A 23,334-nucleotide genomic window follows, 5' to 3' on the forward strand; every position below is an offset into this window, starting at 1 on the left:
TCTAGTATTTAAAACCAAAAAACACACATCTTCTCAGGAAAGAGAGAAGCAGATGCTTCAGTCAAACTGCTGCTAAATAGTGATAACTATAACCTTTTGCTCTAATATAGTAGACTTTTTATTTGATCTGGAAAATGATTCTAAGATTCTTACATATAGACTGGCTAGTCTATACAGCAATACTACTGAGTTTGAGTTTGGTGACTAAAGTAAAGGTAATAGTTGTTGCATAACAATGGAAAAAGTCCGTTGCACTGTACTTCTAGTTTGGAAAGTAATATATTGCTATGCATAAAGCCAATAATAAATTTTATTTAATATGTAAGTACTATTTAATTTTAAAAATCCTGATCTTTTTCTACTTTGAAAACTAAAAAGAGATAAGAAAAGAAAATTTAAAAAATTTACCATTTAAGTCTCTTTGATTCTGAAAATATTTTAATTAGGTTCCACCTTAAAAAAGTAGTTTCCTTATTACCTCCACAGTGAGTACATTAACTGCATTTCCACAAACCGAAAACTTACATATATTCAACTGTTTACAAGACACATCTCCATATAACATTTACATTCATGTGAAGTATATGAACTTCTTTAATTGTATATATTTATGACTCTTACCTCTGGTACCTTTTAAGACATAACATATAATATGCTTATTTTCTACAAGTTAATTCATATATGACTAAGGTGAGAAGAGTCTCTTTTGAAGAATTACAATAGTTGTATTTATACTATGGGAAGTCAATACTTTTTCTAAACATAAGTTTTAAGCTAAAGCTTTAGCAATTTAAGTTATGTAACTAACAATGCATGAAATTCTTAGCAGGTTGTCCTGTTTGGATTACAGTTTAAGTCATTTCAAGTGGTTCACAATTATTTGTGCATCAGGCAGGGAAAAAAGCACCAAGAATAATAAATTGATTTTTCACATCATAGATGAAATCACAGCACAGTGATTTCAATATCCCTTCAAAATCAAATTGCTTATAAAGAACATTTATTTCAAATATTCAATCTTTAAGCTTTCTTGTGTAATCAACTAATACACTAGGGATAAGAACGGAAATGGTTAAAAACAGGTGCTATACATACTGCTTAGTAACTTAACAGAATTCATATTTCTCCTAACATTGATGATTTCCATTTTTGTACTGATTTCTTTAGACCTAAAAAGAACTCTGAAAATAATTGTAATATTTATAAACTTGCCAACTACATTTAAAAAGAAACTCTAAAGGTGCCTTTTTTGTCAACATATGAAGAAAAAGTTTTCCTGATGAACAAGGCACCTTGTACAATAAGGAAATATAAAGAAAATATTTTCTACAAATTATAAATCTACGTGCACAAAGGTGTAGTTCTCCCAGCTGCATATGTAATATTTTAAATAACACACAATAAAAAAATTCAAAACACAGATTGAAAAAATAATCCATGTGGCTAATACTCCAGTTGTTAAATATTGCAGCATATATGTCACTGTAACAATTGCGGAAGATATTCTAATCGAAACCTCTTTGGAAAGACACTTTAAAAGTACCCAATATGTAACCCTGGCTGTCAAATTTCAATCTAAAAGTTTTTACAGTTAAGATGCAATCCCATGAAAATAAAAGTGTGCACAAAGGCCATCTCATCAGACTCTGCAGTACATGGCATTACTGGTGTGACTTTGGTACGAGCTGGCTGGGCTTTTAATGTTCCTTTTCATTACTATGTGCACATGGTAAACATTATATTAACAACAATCAATTTTTATCACTACAAGTTTTGCTACTCGCAGAACGCTAACAAACATTGTTTTAAACATTTCCAGATCATAACAAAAGTTCTTTACCTGAATATAAACAAAGAAACCCCTAGATTTAAAAACATTTTAAGTGAACACATAAACACATAAGGAAAAACATGAACATACTCTTTTTATAAGTATAAAAAGTCCCAGCTTCTGATAAAATTTCATTTCTTTTTCCCAGTGTTTTTTTTGTGTTCATGCATTTCTGTTTTGCTAGTTATATTCTTTTTCCGAGATGAGGTATTAGGAACAACTGCACTAGAAGGTCCACTTGTAGCTACACGAAACAAAAACAACAACAAAAAAACTATTGCTTTAATTTACACAAACAATCCAAGTTCAAATAATACTGCTGAATTGACAAAACAATTCTTGTTATAACTGTAATGCAATCTTTTACTCTTCAGAATTCAACACAAACATAAAAAGCTAATGACAATGGGCTGTGTTCACAAAATTAATTTCTCATTTTACTCTACATTCTTCCTAGGAAATGAATATGTTTTCATAATTTTTAACATCCATTGCACTAATGATTTTTAAATGTATACTTCCGGCCTGGGCCTTTTCCTTTAGCTCAAGATATGTATATACAACTGCCAACTGGAACTTTCCTTAAAGATATCTAACAAAAAGACAAACTTAATGTGTATAAACTGAACTTATCATTTTTTCTACAAGCATCTATATCCTCCTATATCTTCTGTCTTATCCCTCTCTAAAAAGCTAGAAGGTAAGAAAACTAGAAACTCTCTTAAGAATCATCCTTCCATATCTAAACTAACATGAAGGCTTAATGAGTTATCAAAAAGCTATGGCCAGGTAGGGTGACTCGTACCTGTAATTCTAACACTTCAGAGGACCAAGGTGGGAGGATCGCTTGAGCTCAGAAGTTCAAGATCAGCCCTGGCAACATAGTGAGACTTGTAGTTACCCTTCTCTACAAAAAACTTTAAAAATTAGCTGGGTGTAGTGGCACACACCTATAGTCTCAGCTACACAAGAGGCTGAAGTGAGAGGATTGCTGGAGCCTGGGAGGTTGAGGCTGCAGTGAGCCGTGATTACACCACTACAGTCCAGCTTGGGTGAGACAGGCAAGACCCTGTCTTAAAAACAAAACGAAACAAAACCTATTCTAGGTGGCATTACATTATTACATTCCTATTATGGATGAACGATGTAAGGGTAAGTTCCTATCAGAACAACCTTCTTCCCACAGATAATAAATATACACTCTGTACTCAATATGAGGAACAACTACCTGAAGAAACTAAGTAGTGAACAAGAGCAGGTTGTCACTAGAGAAGAATCAGCACTTGGAAAAATGGAACAATATGAAATAATATTTACCTTCTTTTTAGCCTGAGAACAGGCCCTAATATGCATCACATACAATGGCTATAATTCTGACATAAGAAGCTGAAGACAAGTATTGCAGCAACTACAGCTGCTGGAAAGTAAGGTGGAAAATCTCAGAAGAGATGATCCCACAATTCTATGTGTAAATGATGGCCAAATTTGGCATCATTTGGCATGATGGCATGAACAGTGTAAACTCCAAGGAGCCCAGCTAAAGCAAAAAGTGAACTGAAATTTTAGCTGCCAGCCACTTCAAGGGACACCATGTTTTAAAATCTGAGCTCAGCCAAGACTAACTCTGTTTAAAAACAAATAAAACAATATTCTTTGGAGGAACATAACAGAAATAACAAAATCCAGAGTTTCTATAATATAGCATTCACAATGTCTACAATATAATCCAAAATTAATATACTCGGAAACAGAAAAACATTTTTCTTGCTGAGAATGCATAAATTATAGAGATCACTTTGGAGATAGGTCAGATTAACAGATAAGAATTTTAAAGCAGCAATTCTAACTACGCTCTAGGACAAAGAAACATAAGTTTATAATGAATAAAAAGAGAAATCCCTGCAAAAAAATTATTAAAGAGAATCAAAAAGAACATCTAAAAGAATAAATATGGCAAATATATGGATAAATATAGAACCTTTTTCTCCTCTAAGTTTCTTTAAAATACATATGACTGTTTAAAGCAAATATCATAACATTGCATTGTAGTGTTTATAATATATGAGGAAGTAACACACAGGATAACTATGTGTAAAGGATGGAAAGATAGTAAGGTAAATGAATCTATGCAGTTGCAAGGTTTCTACATTTTACTTTCAGTAGTACAAAATTAACCCTAAGTAGATGGTGAAAAGTTAGATATACATATTTAGAGCAACCAAAAAAAAAATGCAAAAAAAATAGCAAAAGCCCATAGAAAATTTTAAATAAAATTCTTAAAAATATTGAATTAGTATAAAATAAGGTAGTGTAGGAAAGAATAAAGGTGTACTTTATAATAAAGGTATAATCAAAAGGAATGAATAGAAAATATAAGAAAGTAGCAGCTGAACCTCAATATATCAATAATTATATTAAATGTTAATGAACTATAAACTGCAAACATAAGTAGATATTCTTAGAATGCCTTGCATAAGTAAGTTTGATGAGCTGTATCACATCTGGTAAAATAAACTTTAAAACAAAGCATTACTGGAAATTAAAGAGAAAAAATTCATGATAATAAATGAGTTCAAAATATTAGGAAGATCAAATAGTCAAATATGCATGTAGCTAGTAAGAGACCTCCAAAACACACAATGCAAAAATCTACCAAAGTAAAGGGAGGAACAGACAGTTCTGCAGTTGAGAGTGCAATCGCTCTCTGTACAACTGACAGAATAACCAATCCCTTCCTTGACCACCTCTCTGCCAAAGAAAAACCAAACCGTAAAAACAGAATATCTGAACATTATCAATAACCTTGATCTAATGCATAATGACAAAATAGTGTCCATTAGGATCAACAAACTGTAACATAAACCCTTGTTTTTTTTTTAGAAGAACACATGGTATATTCGAAATATTCCGGATGTTAAGCCATAAAATAAGTCCCACATTTAAAAAACTGAAATCACAGTGTATATTTTTATAACTGCAATGGAACTAAATAAGAAATTGATTAAAAACAATTAAAAAGAAACCCTGAATTTAACCAATATACTTCTAAATGTGCAATGGATTAAAGAAGAAATCACAAATTAGAAAGTATTTCCAACTGAATGATAATTAAAATACAGCATAATTTTTGTGAGATGCAACTAAAGTGCTTAGAGGGAAACTTAAAACTTAAAAAATGTTTGAAAAGATAACAATGACCTAAGAAACTAGAAATAGAGGGTAAAAGTAAACCCAAAGTAGAAGGTAGAAAATAATTAAAATAATTAAAAATAATTTTAAAGAATTATGTTTTAAACATAAAACCAATAGAAAAACAAAGAGCCAAAAGTTGGTTCTTCGAAAAAGCCAAGAAAATTGATAAATCCCTAGTGAGAATTATTACAGAAAAAAATAAAACACAAATTACCAATATCATGAATAATAGAAGTTATTACCACATTCATTAAAAGATAATAAAAGAGCAAGAAAGTTGACAATTTAGACATAATGAACAAATTCCTTAAAAAATACAACTTAAAAGTATTACAAAAAGGAAACAAATTCTATCAAAATTAATTGATAGAAAATTAATTCTATCAAACATTAAAGGAAGAAACAAAAATCTTATAAAAACTCATTCAGAAAATAGAAAGCACTTCCTAATTATTTTATGAAGCAACATTCCTCTGATACCAAATCCTAAAAAGGGCATTACAAAAACAGAAACAAAACAAAAACTACAAAACAATATCACTCTATCTTTCACAAATGCAGATGCAAAAATCCTCAAAATCAAATTCAGTCCAGCACTATATATATATTTTTAACTATATTTTATCAGCATTTTTCTATCTTACCTTCTTGGCATATTTGATTGTATCATTGATCCTTACTGAAATGCTCTCTTACCCTGACTTCCAAGACATTACTCTGTCGTGATATTCTTTCTGTCTCTCTCATCTTTCTACTTCACTTGTAGATGATCCTTCTTCTTCCTGCTTTCTTGTCCCAGACAGTGAGATGCTACTCTGTTCATTTTTCTTATCCTATGTATTTTTCCTCAGAGAACTTTATAAACCTTCATATATATATATATATATATATATATATATATATATACACACACACACACAATGACTGAGTAGAGTTCATCCTAGTAATGCAACGTTGACTTAACATTTGAAATGTCAAATATAACACTATTTTACTTTGCTACTTAAAAATTATATGAATTAATGCATTTATTATTTATTATGTGTTTAAAGAACAATGTACTAGGAGTCAAAATGCATTCAAATCCTAGGTCTACTGACTACTAGCTATGTAAGCTGAGATTAAGTTACTATCTCTGTTACTTTTTTAAATCTGTAATGGACATAAGAATGGTATTAACCTCTAAAGGTTATGATGAGAACTATGAGAATTAATAGAAAAATGCTTATAATATAAAGAACTATACAAATGTTAGCTTTGTGTGGCATGTAGGATGCATCACAACTTACGTTTAAGATACTATTCAATGGTCTGTTGCTTCATATACTTATTAGTTGGAATGCGCAAGGTTCAAATTTGTAAAATTTGTGGTTTAAGATATTGTCTGGTAATCTGATAGAGCTATAATCAGGTATAATAGATCAAATCAGTAGCACAGAGTGTTACTGAAGTTCTTGTTTTGACAATCATATAAATACATTATAAGTGGAAGAGGTTGGGTTTAGTCTTGAAGGATGTGAAGTAAAATGGAGAACATTTTAATAGAAAAAAATGGCATGAATGCTAAGGGAATTTATTTGGGGAAAAGTAAAGAGAGCAGTTTGGATACAGCATGACAATTAATAGCAGTTACCATTTACTGAGTGTTTACTGTGTGTGCCAAGTATTTTATATATAAGATTACAATCATTTCTGACAATTTATAAAGAAGGTACTATTACCCTGATTTTATGACTATGAGACTAAGGATCAGAGAGGTTAAGTAACTTGTCCAGAGTGACACAGCTAATAAGTAGCAGAACTGGGATTTTAATCTAGGTTCCTCTGACTCCTAAGCACAAACCCTTACCCAAAAGAATATTTGAGAGCATCAAGAGGAGAAGAATGAAGACATTTGCAATGAGGCTGTTGTAAAGTCTTGGAGGTATATGAAATTCTCTGAGGAAAAAAGATATAGGGTAAGAAAATGAATAGAGTATCATGTTCTTGTTTGGGATAAAAAAGTAGGAAGAAGGATCATCAAACAAGAAAAGCAGAGGAATAAGATATATGGATAGAATATCACAATAGAGTAATAGGGTGAGAGAGCATTTCAGGAATGGTCAAAAATACAATTAAATGTGCCACAAAATTTTTGAAGGGTAAAAAATACAATTAAATATGCCACAAAATAAAAGTTACTTAAATTTGGTAGTCATATAATCAGATTAAGAATGGAGAGATGAAAACAGTCTCAGGAAAGAGAAAACCATTTTTTGCTTTCCTTTTTTAATACTTGAAACAGGGTCTTGCTATGTTGCCTACTCTAGACTTGAACTCCTGAGCTCAGGTAATCCTCATACCACCACTTCCTGAGTAGCTAGGATTACAGTTGTACATTGCCATGCCCCGCCCATAGAAATTTTCATGTAACATGATGCCTTAAACTCAAAAAAATAATAATTAAAAAAAAGCAAATGAAGGCAGTCCACAAATTAGTTGGGGAAAAGTGTGATTTTGAAATATATTTTGTTAACAGATGTGGGGAGAGCAGAAGACAACAAGGACAAAAAAACAAATACATATCAATAGACTAAAAAAATAGATTTTTAACCCTTAGAATCACTATGCTCTAGGGAAGGGTAAAGATCCTAATTAAAACAAATTTAACATTTAAAAAGCAAGTTATTACTCCTCTAATTTCTGTGCAAATCCATAAACTCAACACACACACACATCCCTAACCTGGTTTGCTGCTTGCTTTAGTATTCTTTAAGGTAGCTGGTGGTGTTGGGAGGATCTTTGCAGGTGTATACGTATTTAAAGATACTTTTTTTCTCATTATTGGACTGGAACGCAATGCTGTAGAGGCTGAAAAAAATAAACAAACGTTAATTTAATAATTTCCTGGCAATTTCTTACCAATTATATCTTAACATTATAGAAAATTTCTTATAATTTAGTGACCCTACACAATAACAGAAGAAAATGGTCAAGGCAAGCTTTGCAAAGTAAATTTAGCAAAATCATCTTTTAAAATAGACAGTTATCTTATGGTCTTAGACAAATAGATGTTTTGTTTATATTGTAAATAACAAACATTTGAATAGTATGCACCAAAGGAATGCCAAGAATAGAGCAACAGGCTTTATCCTTTCCTGACAGAAACTGAGGTTTTTAAGCCATGGCAAAGAGTTGATGGCATAGTTTTCTTGCCTGCTAACATAATAAGTAATACCCTGGCATAGTAGTTCATGCTGGAATTACAGGCATGAACCACCAAGCTTAGCCAGGGACGGGGAGGATAAATTTCAATTGACTAATACAGAACAATAATTTGATTTACTTATTACTTATAATTTAGTTAGGCCAAGAGAGGAGAATCGCTTGACCCCAGGAGTTCAAGACCAGCCTGGGCAACACAGGAAGACCTCGTTTCTATAGAAAATTAAAAAATTAGCTGGGCCTATGGTTCCAGTTACTTGGGAAGCTGAGGTGGGAGGACTGCTTGAGCCTGGAAGGTTAAAGCTGTAATGTGCCATAATTGTGCCACTGTACTCCAACCTGGGTGACAGAGCCAAGACTCTATCTCAGGGGAAAAAAAAATAGAGTCTCAAATTGTTTCTCTAAAAATATAACAATTACAGATTCAGGGGCATTTCATCTGCAAATATAATGGTATACTAAACTATTATATTTAGAAATACACTAAATAAGTTATAAGTAATAAATTAATACTATTTTCCTATACTAGCCAGTTATCTAAATGAGAGGGAGGGAATTTTAAAGTTGGGTTTTTCGGTTCTCTTTCTAACTAAGGTGACGAGATTAAGAGGTGTGAAAAGGAAAAGTAGGGATAATTCTTAATTATGGAATCCTCTGGGTAAGGACAGGCCACAGTATGAGAGAAGGAGAGACTATTGGCATGAGCTTCTAGATTCCTAAGCAAAGAAAGAAGCAGTATGCTTTTGAAAATCAAGATGTGGGCTAGCTATAGCAGATGTGTCTTTGCTGGTTGACACCTATAATGAATGATTGCACTTTTAACTGACAGAGCTCAAAGCAGTCACTAATGAAAATAAGCTAAGTGATAAAAAGTCTTAAAACATCACACAAAACAATATAGCTTTACTTAGTCCTTTCCTGCTTGCATATTTTTATCCTACTCTATGAACTTCCATCACCAACTTATCCTAATTAATATACCTACTCCTTTTTCTCCAATCTGAGATTGGCACTTCTCCATTGTAAGCTATCTTCTGGTTACCACAATATTTATTAATTTTGTCTCAGATGAGGAAAAGAACTTGGAAGACAGAGAATGATTAACAGTTCCTTGTCCCTTGTTATAAACACTATAAAATGAATATAGTTCTATGTATATGATGCTACACCTTGATAACTCAGAGAACTAATTGCAAATAATATGAATGTACTATAATCTCATAAATATTATTCCCATAGTTATTCCATAAAACCTAAGATTCAAATACTTTCAACATAACTGGCACCCTGTTTTCTTTGCTATTCAAAAATAGCATTTTTTTTCCTTTGCTATTCAAAAATAGCTATTTTTTTCATTTCAAAAATGAAAAAAATAGAGGCTTTAGAAGACCTGGGTTTTAGTCTTGCTTGACCACTAACTCATTGATTTCCTCAACTGTGTGTTTCTACAATTTTTCATTTAAATAGTGAAACTGTTTCTAAATGAAACCTTAAATAAAATAGACCAAAGTAGATACTCTGGTTGAAGCCACCACAAAAGACACAAGCCCTAACCATTCAGCATCCTCTCTTCCTCACAGAATTTCCAAAGACTCTTGGGAATACAGTTTGAAGATCAATGAATTAGATTATCTCTAAGGTTTATCCAATTCTAAGAGCCACATTAAGCACATTTACTTTCTCATCTATTTCTGTCAGTAACTAATTGCATGAAATTTTAAGAAAGCTAGAGGGACTGAGGTACAATTCGTATCCATGATATAAAGAAGAGCTAATTAGAAATTAGCACAACTGGAAAAAGAATCTAATATCCTTTGCTTCATTAACAAACTTTAATTATATACTCTGATGAACTGAATTCACTAACCACGAAAATGAAACCATCAAGAGTACCATAGAATAAACCTTAAAATATTATATTTTTGTAAATATTCTGAAATTTTCCTTTTATAACAATGTCATTACTACTTCTATTAACTTCAAATCATTCACTGCAAGTCTTCTAAAATCTTAATAGTGTTGGTATCTACCCCTAAATTCTTATTTACTAATTAGAATAATTCTTTAATCTCTATTTTAAGATTTAAAATCCTTGCCCCTGGGAAGGATCTGGAATCTTAAAACAGACATTAATGAAACACCATTAAGGGTGAAGGGGTAAACAACAATGTATTCAGTATCTCTATTGCATTCTGAGGTAAAAGCATTGTCCATTCTATCAGGTTATAGAGAATATAAAAGGAGAAGACCACCTTCATTTTCCTGACTCTGACCTTTATTGCTTGGAAAGTTATTTCATTTGGAGTCTTATCAATTCTCAGAATCAGACACATTTATATGCAAATTTTTAAATTAAGACCTACTTCCTAAAACCATCCCTAAAGTGAAATATTTTAGTACACTCACCAATATACATCTCTATTACCCTAATGATTGAAAGCTGGCCTCTACTATCAAAAAAGGGAAAGGTCACTACTTCGTACAAATGCATGAGGTATCATTTGGACAGAATATAATGTGAATAGAGCTCTCTAGAATTATACAATGTGATTGCCCAGGAAAGAGAAAAGAATAACAGACATAAAAGTGGCATTCATTCTGAGAACTCTAATATCTTATTTTATCTTGAGCAAAATTTATTTTCAGCACTCAGAAAAAGAGGACTGATAATCAAAGAAAGTTTGTCACTCTCTAAGATATGACTAGAATAGTAAGATTTTTAGCTCCAAGCAAAGCACTCTCTCCCAAACAAATGCTTTCTGTACTGGAAATTCCAGAGTCCTGAGGAATCCTATAGAGCTGAAAATGACAACTGCCAGCTGACTTCTCAAACCTAAAAAGGACGCCCTGAGCATTTCCCAAAATGATGTCCCTCAGAATAGTGCCACATGATATTTAATGTGTTACCAAAAAAGTGTTTTCTAAAAAATAAGTTTTGGAAAATCTGGGTTATACAGCTTTCTTTATAGAAAAATGTCAGCCTTTTATATGTTAATGTAGTTATACCTCTCCAAAGGGAGGCAGGATATAATACAGTTTCTAAAACTTATTTAACCATGAACATCTTTTCTTCAAACACACAAATTAACCTCTTCAGAATGTTTTCTAAGGTATAGAATTTGAAAAAATATCGTAATTTGCTCTTTCATTAAGAGTTCTTTCTAACTACTTACCAAAGGTAGTCAGGAGATGAATGTGTATGAATGGGTTAATGCGAACTGATATTTTGCAGTTTAAAAAAATTTTGCTATAAAATGATGTACAATAGGAATGTGAGATTTCTACAAACATAGTTTTAAGAAAAGACCACAACCCTATATTTTTTTGACTTCCATTGTTGTTTTGTTTGTTTGTTTTGGTAAGAAGAAAAGATTCTGGCAGAGAATAAAAAAAAAGAGGTACATTTCACATTACACCAAATACTTCCTAATCATGTTCCTTTCCACTCCTTTGTCTCCTAAACTTCTACTCCTATTCATTACCACTACCTACTTTTATGTTTTTATAATTTCTGTTATATTCAAATAGTATGTAGTTGCCCAACATCTAAATAATAGTAATGAAAGAAAAATTTCCTACAAATTTCAGGGGTCTTCCGTGGAACATCACATGATGGAGAAGCAATGGAAGCAAGAAATTCATCCACTTGCTTTAAAGATAGGGCGTTATGAAGTGTTTCTAGAGGACAAATAGATGGCACCATGGAATACAATTCAAAGCCTAGAAGAGAAAAAAACCAAAAACAAAAAAAGTTGAATATTTAAAAATCAGTAATTAAAAAGGAAGACTACTGCTTAAAACTAGACAGTTTAGGTCTTTTCAATCTATCACATGCAAACACACAATCTCTCTGAAGTCATGACACCAGATGCTATGCAATATGGAGCTGGAACAAAATGTGACAAAGATTTCTTTTTAAATGTAATCATGTAGTACAGCATGCACACAATTTCATTCTATATTGGTAAAATCTAAGAATAATACTTTTTAAAAACCTAGGGGAAAAAAACAAAGAAACACGAGTTTTCCGTTTTTATTTTTTGAAGTCAGGTCTATTCAATAGGTGAATAAGCTGATGCCACAAGATGTGTCCCTGATGCCAGGATGCTAAAGGTAACTTCTTTTTGAAAAACAATTATATAATTATTTGTGAATAATTATTTTAGATACTTTTCCAGGCATGCCAAGACGAATGATACTCTCTACTGTGATCCCAAACCAACATTCATTCATTTATGCTGGAATTAAAATTACAAAATGTATTTCACCTACCTTTACTGAATTAACACATAATTATATTACTAAAATCACTGGCTGTGTAAAGTTAGGCCAAGTAAAAAGCAATACAAAATACAAATATGTTCCTATTTAACAATAGCACAGAAATACAAAAATTTCATGAAACAACCATGCAAATATGTATTAATACCATCCGTGAAACAAAAGCACTTAAACACAGAGTTTATGTTTTTAAACAAATAGGATACAGGTTATTCACCTTTTTAAAAAGAAAATTGCCTGTTTATTTAAACTTTAATCAACTGAATGGCTTTTAAAATTGCTTTCATATACTTTTAAAAATAACGAGTCTTTCTAAATCTGCTCTTCCAAAAATTCAAACTAATTTCCTCCAATTAAATACTTATAATACTCAAATAAGGTATTACATAAAGTCCAACATCATTAACTTAAAAGTAAAAATTACCCTTAGACTGCAAGACTCTTGGCTTCAATAGACGTGTGCTCATTTTTAAATTGACTGATGTTTGATTTATTTAAATACTGCAAGTAAATATTCACCCTTATTCTCAGTTAGAATAGAGAAACTTTGGTTAAAAGGGAATATAACCTTCCCAGGAAAATAAGCAAAGGACTTGCAAAACTGATACGTTTTATTTTCAGGTGCAAACTGAAGCATGACAGAACATTACATATACTTTAAAAACAAAAACAAAAACAAAACTATACCATAACAGCAGCTAAAGCACCTAAATTAAGCACTAAAGAAATTAGGCTTGCACAACTGTTACATTTTTTTTAGAAGTACGAGATTCATGCAAATGAGCACAAACCCTTTTTGTGCATTACACTAAACTTAATGAAGTGCTCTTTTCTTCTTTCCTCATAAAGTTTATAAATCTTTTATAGCAAGTATTTTATTTCATTTGCTTGCTAGATTTTATAACAGACAAATGACAATATAATCAAGTTACTCTAGACTACATTTTTTTCTGCTTATCTTTAGTAAATTTTTCCTACAATGCACAATGAAAGGGTTAGTGCAGCAATTTAAAAAGCCACCCTGCTGACATGTTTAGAAGCTATAAGAACATACCACTGGAGCCTAGAAATTCCACAGAGGAAATGGACCAGCACCTATAGAGGTGTAGGTGTTCTGCACAGAGGCCCAGAAAATAAGGTAAAGCACTGTCAGAAGATACTTGTTTCACCATGTTCCTTGAACTAAAGATGAAGGGAGGGGTAAGTCCATGGTATGTTTTAAAGATGGAAATAACATGAAAGTTAGGGGAAATAAAAAGTGAAAGGAAGAGTCAAATGACAATTCATAGGACAGATAAGACAACACAGTATTAAAAATGGAAAAAAAGGCACCTTTAAAATTCAAAAGAAATATTTGTAGAATTGAAAGGAATGCATCTAATATGCATTTGTATGTGTGGAACATCCACACTTTTAAAAGGTGACTAAACCATAGTAATATAAAGTCTCTATTTCTGTTAAATTTAACAAAAGTATTTTTCGTTTTTAAAAACCTTCAGTTAAACACAGATTCTCCTAGATAATGCCTCAAATACTGGCTTTAAACACACAGCATTCAGTACAAAAACTATGGTCTTAAACCTGCAATGTCTCTTCTTAGAATTTTTGGGACTTCAGTTTTTCTTGTGACTTCTGTGTTTCTTCTAAGAGGTTCTTAGGCATGTAGTTTCTTTAGAAGCTGCAGCTGTATGAAATAAGGATCATTTTCTTCAAAAAGTAGCATTTAAACAGCTACAATGAAGGGAAAGTACATTAAGCTTTAAGGCTAAATTTTTACTTGTTGAGGATGAGATCTTCTTACTCCACCTTCAAGAATTATTAGTGCATTGTTATTTAGATGTGTTGTTAAAGGATCCAGAACTGGGATAATGACCATAAACTTGTGTTGAATCCTGTAGCTTTAAAAAAGTTTCTGAAAGATCTTACTTGAGTTTTTGAAAGACTTATTCGCAGTTAAAAAGAAAAAGAGTTTCAGGGATAAAAGTATCTTCATTCCATGTATAATACAAGCAAAAATCTGTAAGTTTTCTTTTAAATTCTTTGATCCTGAATTATTGTAAAATGATCATTAAATAGTCCCTCTTATCCCACAATATCGAGCTCTATGTTAGAAGTTGTAATGCTGCAATAATTCCTCTTACAAATAATGGTCATGAAACACTTTCCTATTTAGCCTCAAAAATGAAATTTAACGAAGTTGGGTTTCTAGATCTTAATCTTCTTCCTATCAGCAGTCCTTTAAATTTTAAGAAACTAAAGGAAAGGTACTAAAGGAAATTGGTTGCTTGATAACAGCAAACCACATTGCTAACAAGAACAAAGTGAATGCTGGACAAAGTTTTCAGAGTGCTCCAGACCAAACAGGGTTTTGCTTTAGACAAATAGCCAGAAACAGATGATGTTATACAGTGAAATATGCATCATCAGGTGCCCAGGAACTTTTCAAAGACACATCTTCTTTGGCTATTTGACATAGGTGGCTCCATATTTTCGTTTAAATATCTAAATAAAACAACCATGTGATCAGAAAAGGAATTAGGAAGAAAAAAGTTATTGAAAATTAAGATAAATTAAAGAATACTAATTGTAATTTAAAAATTTATGTAAACTGATCATTTGAGAAATCATAAGAAATTTTCAGATGTTAATTTAGCATTAAAACTCATCATCATTGTGGTCATTTAAAAATTTGATGAGTAATGTTAAGTTATTATGTAAATTACAGCTGAATAGGGAGCTAGACAGTATCAATAATTTGGGTCAATAACAGTCGGAATTGAATGCCAATTGACATTAAGGACAAAGAAATGAATGATACTGTATACCCCATGTTCTGAAATAAAATAAAAATAAAAAAGGGATGAAGCAGGGAGTATCTTTTAAAATAAAAGCAAAACGTACCATTGGTTGGGTGTCGAGCAAATGAGATAGAAAACCTTTTAACAGCAGAACCGCGTGTGGCGTCTGAGAAAGAGAAAAACAGGTACCTGAAATTCGTAACAGCTACAAAAAGAAGAACACTTAAAAAAAAGAGGGGAAAAACAAATATATGAGGAGGTTAGAAAGGTGACATGCAGAAGGGACAATGAGAGAAGGTAATAAGGCAAATACTGGTTAAAAGAAGTTAACTAGCTTGATGACAGAGAAAAAGTGCCGAATGAAATATACAAAAGAAAGAAAGCAAGATGAGCTGGCAATTCTGGTAAATCCATGTTTACTGTCTAAAATAAATTTGTTGATAAATGAGAAAATGTTTTAAATAAAGATGATCCTGAAAGAGCTAGAACCACTTCTCTTAATAAAAAAGGACACACTTCTAAGAGCCTCAAAAAATTCTGAATATTAAAACTTAAGGAATATTAACAACATTGAGGATCTCCTTCAGCCAGAGATCCTAAAATATTCTCATCCCATGTTTATTTTTATAAAAATATTGCCAATATGACATTTTCCTTTACTTATAAACATTCCATTCACTTTAATTAGCTCAGTAAGTAAAATAAGTATTAACAATAAAAGTTTAAAAGATCAAAGAAAAATTTGTTCTTTATAATATGGACTATCAATTATCTAAAAGAATACATATAACACTGTTCTAAGTATTCCATTTCAACAAACTTATTGTACAAGGACTCTAAGTCTAATTCAAATTAATTGTCTGATGAAACATGAATCCAAGTTGTAGGTAACAGAGAGCACTGATAGTCATTTAGGCAAAAGATGGCAGGATTTCACTTCAATCAGTCCGTGGCCTTAGGTTTATTTGCCTTTGAGAAATACTGCTCATGGGTGTGTGCATGGGTGTAGGTATGAATCTGTGTGTGCATGTGTGCACATACCATCTATGCAGCCAGAAGAGGTCAGCTTTTTACGATGAGTACGAGCATAATCCTGTAGGTTAGGTGCGCTTGAAGAACCCCCGAGCACCGAGGTGCTAAACAGGCCCGCACAGTGAGACCCTGATGGGAGTTAGAGAAAATACATACACAACGGGTGTTCTTCCATTCACATTGGGAATTCATGCAGCATGCAATTAACATGGCTCTTACCACATATAAGGCAACCTTTGGAAGTGCCTTGAACAGGCTCACAATAGTCTTGCAATTTCCTAATGATGTCAGTTTTAATACAATACTTATAAATACCACTATCATTTATCATATGTACAAATGGGAAATTTAACATTGGACAAAATGTTATCTTTGAGAGAAAAAAGTATCCATACAATAATGAGACGTATCCATTCTAAGGTATTAAAAACACTGCCATAAAAATAACTCAGGACAAGAAAGGATTCTGTTAATTAATTTTTCAAGGGCAAGTCACATTAAAAAAAAATCTCCTAGTACACATTAAGTCATATTAAATCAGTATTTTTTAATGTATAACTATAAATGACAAATCTTTCCTGATGCCCCTGAATTAAAAATTACTACTCTTTCTTATGAAATAAAGTATATCAAAACTTATTTATTTGTGAGAAGACCAGGTCCTTTTCAGTCATTCAAGGCCTAACTCACTTTAAATACTTAACAAATGACTTAAGATCTTAGTTAACAAGACTCCTAATGAAATACATTACTAGCAAATAAAATGTCCAGTATAAACTGATGCTCAGTTTGTAGGAAAAGTCTTTACACCTAGTAACACTTTCATCACTGGGGAAGGATTAAATAAATATCTATCATACTATGATACAGCAATAAGAAGGAGTAATATATAAAGATACTGTGGGAATATTAAAAGCTATCATTACAAGCTATACGAAATTAACTAAAGAGAGATTCTCAAGTATGTAGATATCAACACAGTTCATATACTTAGTACAGAAATCACAGTACATGCATAAACTAACAATGAGATCTGTTTATGCCTTATTAAACCTATGAAGACAACTATTTACAGAAAATAATATGCCACTATCTCACAGTTTATCAACCATGAGCTTTAAACCAAATAAGTTTAGAAAGGTCTTTTTTAATGTTGCTTTGAGTGTTAGCAAAGAACCAATTATGTTCTATAGGTTAATAAAGATTAAGACTGCCACTGTGCATTAGTTTTGCCTTGGCTTTTCCTTAAAAGCTGCTCAAAGGAAAATTAATAAATATATCCATAAAGGGTTTGAAGTATTCCCTACTTTCAAAGTATTTTTAATCAGAAAAATGGAAAGCTCCTTTTTGCATGCAATACCATCTTTTCATCTTTATCAACTGGGAAATGAAGTTTCCTTCATAAATTAACTTACAGAGTACAAGATTAACAACTGGCATTGGCAAGTGAACTAAGTGGTTATTATTGCAGGCATTCAAAAGGATTATGCAACCAAATTAAATGCTATCTCTTCTTTATCAAAAACTTTATTTTGAGTTATACCACTTAACATTTTTGAATTAGTACACATTAAATAAAAACGACAGCATAGCATTTGGTCATGCTTTCACCAAAGAGTTTTACATGTGTGCACAACAGTGAGTTTAAAAAGGGTATGAAACACATTTCCTTTACACCACATACCTACAGTAGGATTCTGCTTCTGTTCCACAAGAGTTCTTGGTGTTCGCAGGTAATTAGCATTTTCAGATACAACCTGCATAAGGAATGCAAAATAAATGAAGTAAAACAGTAAAATAAATTCAAAAGTCCATACTTCATAATGCAGCCTGTTCCAGACAGACAAAGGTTAATAAGCTGTATGATAAATATTAGTAGAAATACATAAAACATGAAAGATCATGCAAGATCCCCTTTTGAAGGGAGTCCATTTCATATGAGGTCCTTGCAATGAAGTGGTGCGAAGCAGGCATTCAGAATGAAACATCATGTATGAAACAAGACAGATGAAAAGAAACAATTAAGAGATTGATATAATTTCACTCTTAAAAGAAGCCATATGCCCACTCTTAAACAGCTCCTGTATTTGAAGGGGGGAAAAACAACCACAAACAAAAGAAAGGACAGACAGAGACTCTCGAGGTTACCATACAATTATTGATCCATGCATGGGCTTTATCAGAGTAACCTTTAAATATTCACAGCCTTAATGGATACCATAATCCCTTTTCCTATAATCAAACGCATTGTATTTCCAAAGGGAAATTGCTGAAATTATCAGAAAAGTCATGTGTGACAGCAGACCTTCCAATGTAATAGAAATCATGTATATTTTAAGTTTCTAAATGTCATCACAGAAAGTCCTTCTGAAGTCATTTTATGTTGACCCATATTGTTGATGGGCACTTATGTAATTTTCTCTCTTATCTTAAAGAGAACATTAAAATATTACATAGCCCAAAGAAAAACAGACTGTATGTATTTCTTAGATATTTCCAAATAATGGAATAATGAGGAAGAAAATTATCAATATTAGATGTATCCTTCCAATTAACACTGGGCCACATAAATTCTGATATTTTAAAAAATGTTTACATTCTCAGCAAATTCCAAATGGAATCCATTTTTTTTCAATTAAATAGGAAAATGTTAATACATTTTCATACAATCAAATTATATAATTTTGTTTCTGAAAGTTTTAAAGGACAACTAAGTCACAAAGAAAGATTTCTTTCCTTTTTAAATTATTTTATTAATAAGCTAACATTCCAGGAGAATAACATTTATTGTTTTTAAAATCCTGGATATTTGGAACCTTCTCAGCAAAGATGCTAAACACTTGCCATGTAAGTGATTTCTTTCCCTCTAATATTGGCAGATATCATAAGTATTTTTAAATGAACTCAAAATTTAAAAACAGAAGCATTTACTCTGATGTGAAATACAAGGGATTAGATGTCCTCAAAGACAGCTGTTTGTTGCTCTGAATGCAGGGAGGAAAAATGTTTAATGAAGTAAAGTTTAAAAACCTGTTGCCATGAGCCAAAAATACTGGATGTGAAAGCCAATGATTTGGGGGAGACAGGGGAAGAAGTGATTTGTTCCCCTGATCTGCGTCTTCGACGCCCAGTACCCACACCACTGGTATAATGCAGCCAGGTACCAGTACCCTCTGGGCTAGACACACTCAGGGGGCTCTCTTCCTGGAAGTGAGAAAGGGGGCAAAAAAAAAAAAAAAAAAAAAAAAAGCAAAGCATGCAAAGTTAGATACAACAGAGCCAAATGATCAGAAAGAAAAAAAAATACAGTTTGTTTGTATTCCCTTATTAATTTATTAATTTTATAAAAAAACGATTAAACAGCAAATTGGGAGCCAAATATTTCAGTATTTGAGAATTTGATAGGAATGACTGATAAATCTAATTGTGATAACAATTATGGAAACATTTTATTACCTTAAAAGACATAAAATACTTATACCACTTCATAATTGCCCCTTCCCTGTTAAAACTGGAAGGATTTTAGTAAGTTTCTTTTTTAGCAACTTTTAAAATATAAAGGTTTCCTGCTTCATTTTATATATTCAAAAGATTTTGTGCTATTTGGGTAAATTTTCAACTGAAAGCACTAAAGAATTGTGCAAAGGGTCAAAGAGATTTCAATATACCTAACAGAAAACAAAATCTGTCTGCCTGACATATTTTTTAAAATTCAGAGATCATAAGATGGACTCAGACTGTACCTACTTATACTTTCAAGCTATCTATTTACCCACTCCAGAGATTATTTACAGATTCAGTAGGCAAAACATGCAGCAAACATTCTCATTTTACATGTCTGCATGTTCAGGTTTGAGAGAGTGAGGACAGAGTAAAATCTACTTGCACAAAATGAAGAGAACAGTCTTTTTCTCTGTGTGTCTTTTGGAAATACAAACTTCTGATGTCCATGGAGATGATGGACGCTGGAAAAAGTCTTCAAGATTTTGCTTGAGTAATTTACCTTATGGAAGTAAAAGTTTAGCATGGCATAGAAATAATCTCTTGAAATCAACTAAGTATCTATGAGAAAAAGGTTTATAAATGTGTTCTGCATTTTAAAAATTAACAAGGGCAGTGATTTCGTTACAACTTTTGTAAATATAGATGGTTGCAGAATGAAGACTTACAATACATTTTACTGTATTCAGTGTCATATAGGCTTTTGGGAGGGTAGAGGAGACGGTTTAATGGTGACATTCTGGATAATTTGATTAACTATAGATTTTTTATTCAATAAAATCAAAATCACTGCCCTCACATAAATAGCAGTGTAGAGTATATTAATATAGCTTATTTTCCAAATTTCCTGAAATTAAGGATACCTGAACATAATCCCAGATGTCTCACTTTTTCCATTAAGCTATAATAGAAAAATCAATTCCAAGTTCTATAATTGTTAAACACCCTCTTTTTAACCATCTTCTTTTGTAAACTTAAAATATCACATTCAAGGGAATCTTAAGAACTATATAATTTCCATTATTAAGTTATAAGAATGTACTTTATGGACAGATCTTTTCCTATACAAAATTGTCAAACTGGAGCACATATATATTTGAAATTTGAGAATCATAAAACCCATATATTTGTATAATTCAGGGCTGTAGAAATGAGCACAATTCTTTTTATTGTTTTCATTCGTACCCATTAACTGCTAAAAAATGTTATACCTAATTTTCAGACTTGGCATATTTAAATAATTATTTTTTCTAAAAGTTGATAGTTGTACCTTTATACACACACACACACACACACGTATATATGTATGTGTATATATATTTATATTTATTTATTTATTGACATGGAGTCTTGCTATGTTGCCTAGGCTGGAGTGCAGTCAGGGGCGCAATCTTGACTCACTGCAACCTCCACCTCCTAGGTTCAAGCAGTTCTCCTGCCTCAGCCTCTCGAGTAGCTGGGATTACAAGACTGCACCACCATGCCCAGCTAATTTTTACATATTTAATAGAGACAGGTTTCACCATGTCAGCCAGGGTGCTCTTGAACTCCTCACCTCAGGTGATCTGCCTGCTTCAGCCTCCCAAAGTGCTGGGATTATAGGCGTGAACTACTGTGCCTGGCCCCTCTTCCTTTATACTTTTACTAGAACATTTAGAAAAGTTATAAGCACTGACCTCAATCAGTGCTAGGAGAATCATCCTCAGAAAACAGAGACAACCCCAAATAAAACTTAAAGTATAAAAAATGTATACAGGTGCCAAAGCTTTATTTAACAAGCTTCATTCTAACTTCTCAACTTTCCTTTTAAATGTTACTTTAGTAATTATTTAAATGTTTTTGTATTAGAGAGCAGAGGAATTATTCCAACCTATTTATAGATCTTAATATAAAGGTAAAATTTTCAATAACATTATCAAATTTTCAAATTTCTATAAAGAATTTGCAATTAGGCTAACAATTTGGAATTTAATTTCTTTGCCTCAGTATCACTTGAATCAGTTATCAATAAAGCATCTCTTGCAACTACTCTATACTTTTAACTAAAATTATTCCTGATCCATTAAATCAGGGTTTAACAAAAAATTTCTTTATTGAAGACTAACCTAATGTAAATATTTCTAATGTGACAAGACAAAAAAAAGATTCATTTTTCAAGTTCCCAGAAACAGCTTATTTTTTATTTGCATTCAACTTTTTATAAAAACTATATGTCAAGCTCAGCATTCTAAAACTAATCTATTTTTGAACTGCCTCTATATTTTTTGTAATTTATTTTAAAAATAGATTAAATGACATTTAAAATTTTGTTGGGTTCCCAGGCTCCATAATTAAAGCTGTATTTTCTTTTCTGTTTTATTAAAATATAGTTAGTTTACTTCATGAAAAATGTGCTCTGATACATATACTTACATCATTTGTGGCCATCTTCCTAGATCTTGGAAGTGGAGACTTCCTGTGTATATGAATTGGCTCTGAAACCATTGGCTTAAACAATATAACAGCTCGATCAACCTCATCTCTTTTAGAAGTATGTGGTTCGTCATCATTATCAATTTTAAAAGGTCTCCTGCCTTCATTCTGTGGGCAAAGAATATAAAACACTTTTAGTATTCATATTTTTAAAATCTTTTCTGATGAACAGATTCAACTACCACTGGTATAGGCACTTGGAACATATATAAGTATGTTTACTCAGATGAATTAACATTAATTAAACTCTTTTAATAGCTTAGTATTATGTTGTATACTATGAGGGAAACGACAGAGTCTCTGAGTTCAAAAATATATACACTCTATGGAAAAATTAAACAGTAAAATGACAATTAAAAAACCACATAAGACTAAAAGTTTAATTACATTTTGTCAAGTACAAGAATAAATAACAATAAATGACAGTAAGAAATAATAGAGATCAGCTTTGTTATATAGGAGTGTCATCAACCTGAGCATAAACTAAACAGCATTTAAATTGAAAACTTTTAGAATATTTAAATCTATCCCAAATATTTCTAACAAATGTGATAACTGCATTAAAAGTAACAATCATTCAATGACTCAGTAAGTATTTACTGAGGATATACCATGTGCTGTTAACTGTGCTAGGGCACAGATGAATAAGACACAGTCTTAGGTTGCAAGAATCTTACAATATAGTATGTGAGACTGGCAAGCTAAAGAAATTTATATCAAATATCCAACTATAAGATAATGCACACATTGGGCCATAGTAATACAGTAAAACACATATTTTAAAGTAATAAAAATAGACAAATTAAAACTAAATGTAACTACATTGACGAATCTCATGAAAATAATGTTAGCCAAAAGAAAATAAGCTGAGTACATAAAAGTTCTCATCAGGGCCAGGCGCAGTGGTTCACACCTGTAATCCCAGCACTTTGGGAGGCCGACGTGGGCAGATCATGAGGTCAGAAGATCGAGAGCATACTGGCTAACACAGTGAAACCCCATCTCCACTAAAAATACAAATAC

At 31.8% G+C, this 23,334-nt stretch overlaps 1 protein-coding gene across 43 annotated transcripts in view; it reads right to left on the reverse strand.

Moving 5' to 3' along the window:
* Positions 1 to 420: 420 nt before the first annotated feature.
* The window catches only part of PPIP5K2 (diphosphoinositol pentakisphosphate kinase 2), an 86,698-nt gene continuing 63,784 nt past the window's right edge, over positions 421 to 23,334 (reverse strand). For 5 of the 43 annotated variants that reach the window (XM_035291132.3, XM_078365085.1, XM_035291133.3 and 2 more), the window contains 9 exons: positions 22,252 to 22,419; positions 19,369 to 19,542; positions 18,023 to 18,095; positions 16,348 to 16,467; positions 15,410 to 15,472; positions 13,563 to 13,622; positions 11,807 to 11,947; positions 7,748 to 7,873; positions 421 to 2,075 (listed from right to left, as the gene is read on the reverse strand). In XM_035291132.3, coding sequence (XP_035147023.3) covers positions 1,963 to 2,075; positions 7,748 to 7,873; positions 11,807 to 11,947; positions 13,563 to 13,622; positions 15,410 to 15,472; positions 16,348 to 16,467; positions 18,023 to 18,095; positions 19,369 to 19,542; positions 22,252 to 22,419 — 1,038 coding nt within the window. In that variant the 3' untranslated portion in view covers positions 421 to 1,962. Of the gene's footprint in view, positions 2,076 to 7,747; positions 7,874 to 11,806; positions 11,948 to 13,562; positions 15,011 to 15,409; positions 15,473 to 16,347; positions 16,468 to 18,022; positions 18,096 to 19,368; positions 19,543 to 22,251; positions 22,420 to 23,334 lie in introns of all 43 variants that reach the window. The other 38 variants (XM_035291143.3, XM_035291144.3, XM_078365095.1 and 35 more) reach the window with 11 other exon arrangements.

The sequence above is a fragment of the Callithrix jacchus genome, chromosome 2 (genome assembly GCF_049354715.1).
Source record: "Callithrix jacchus isolate 240 chromosome 2, calJac240_pri, whole genome shotgun sequence".
Taxonomy (NCBI): domain Eukaryota; kingdom Metazoa; phylum Chordata; class Mammalia; order Primates; family Cebidae; genus Callithrix; species Callithrix jacchus.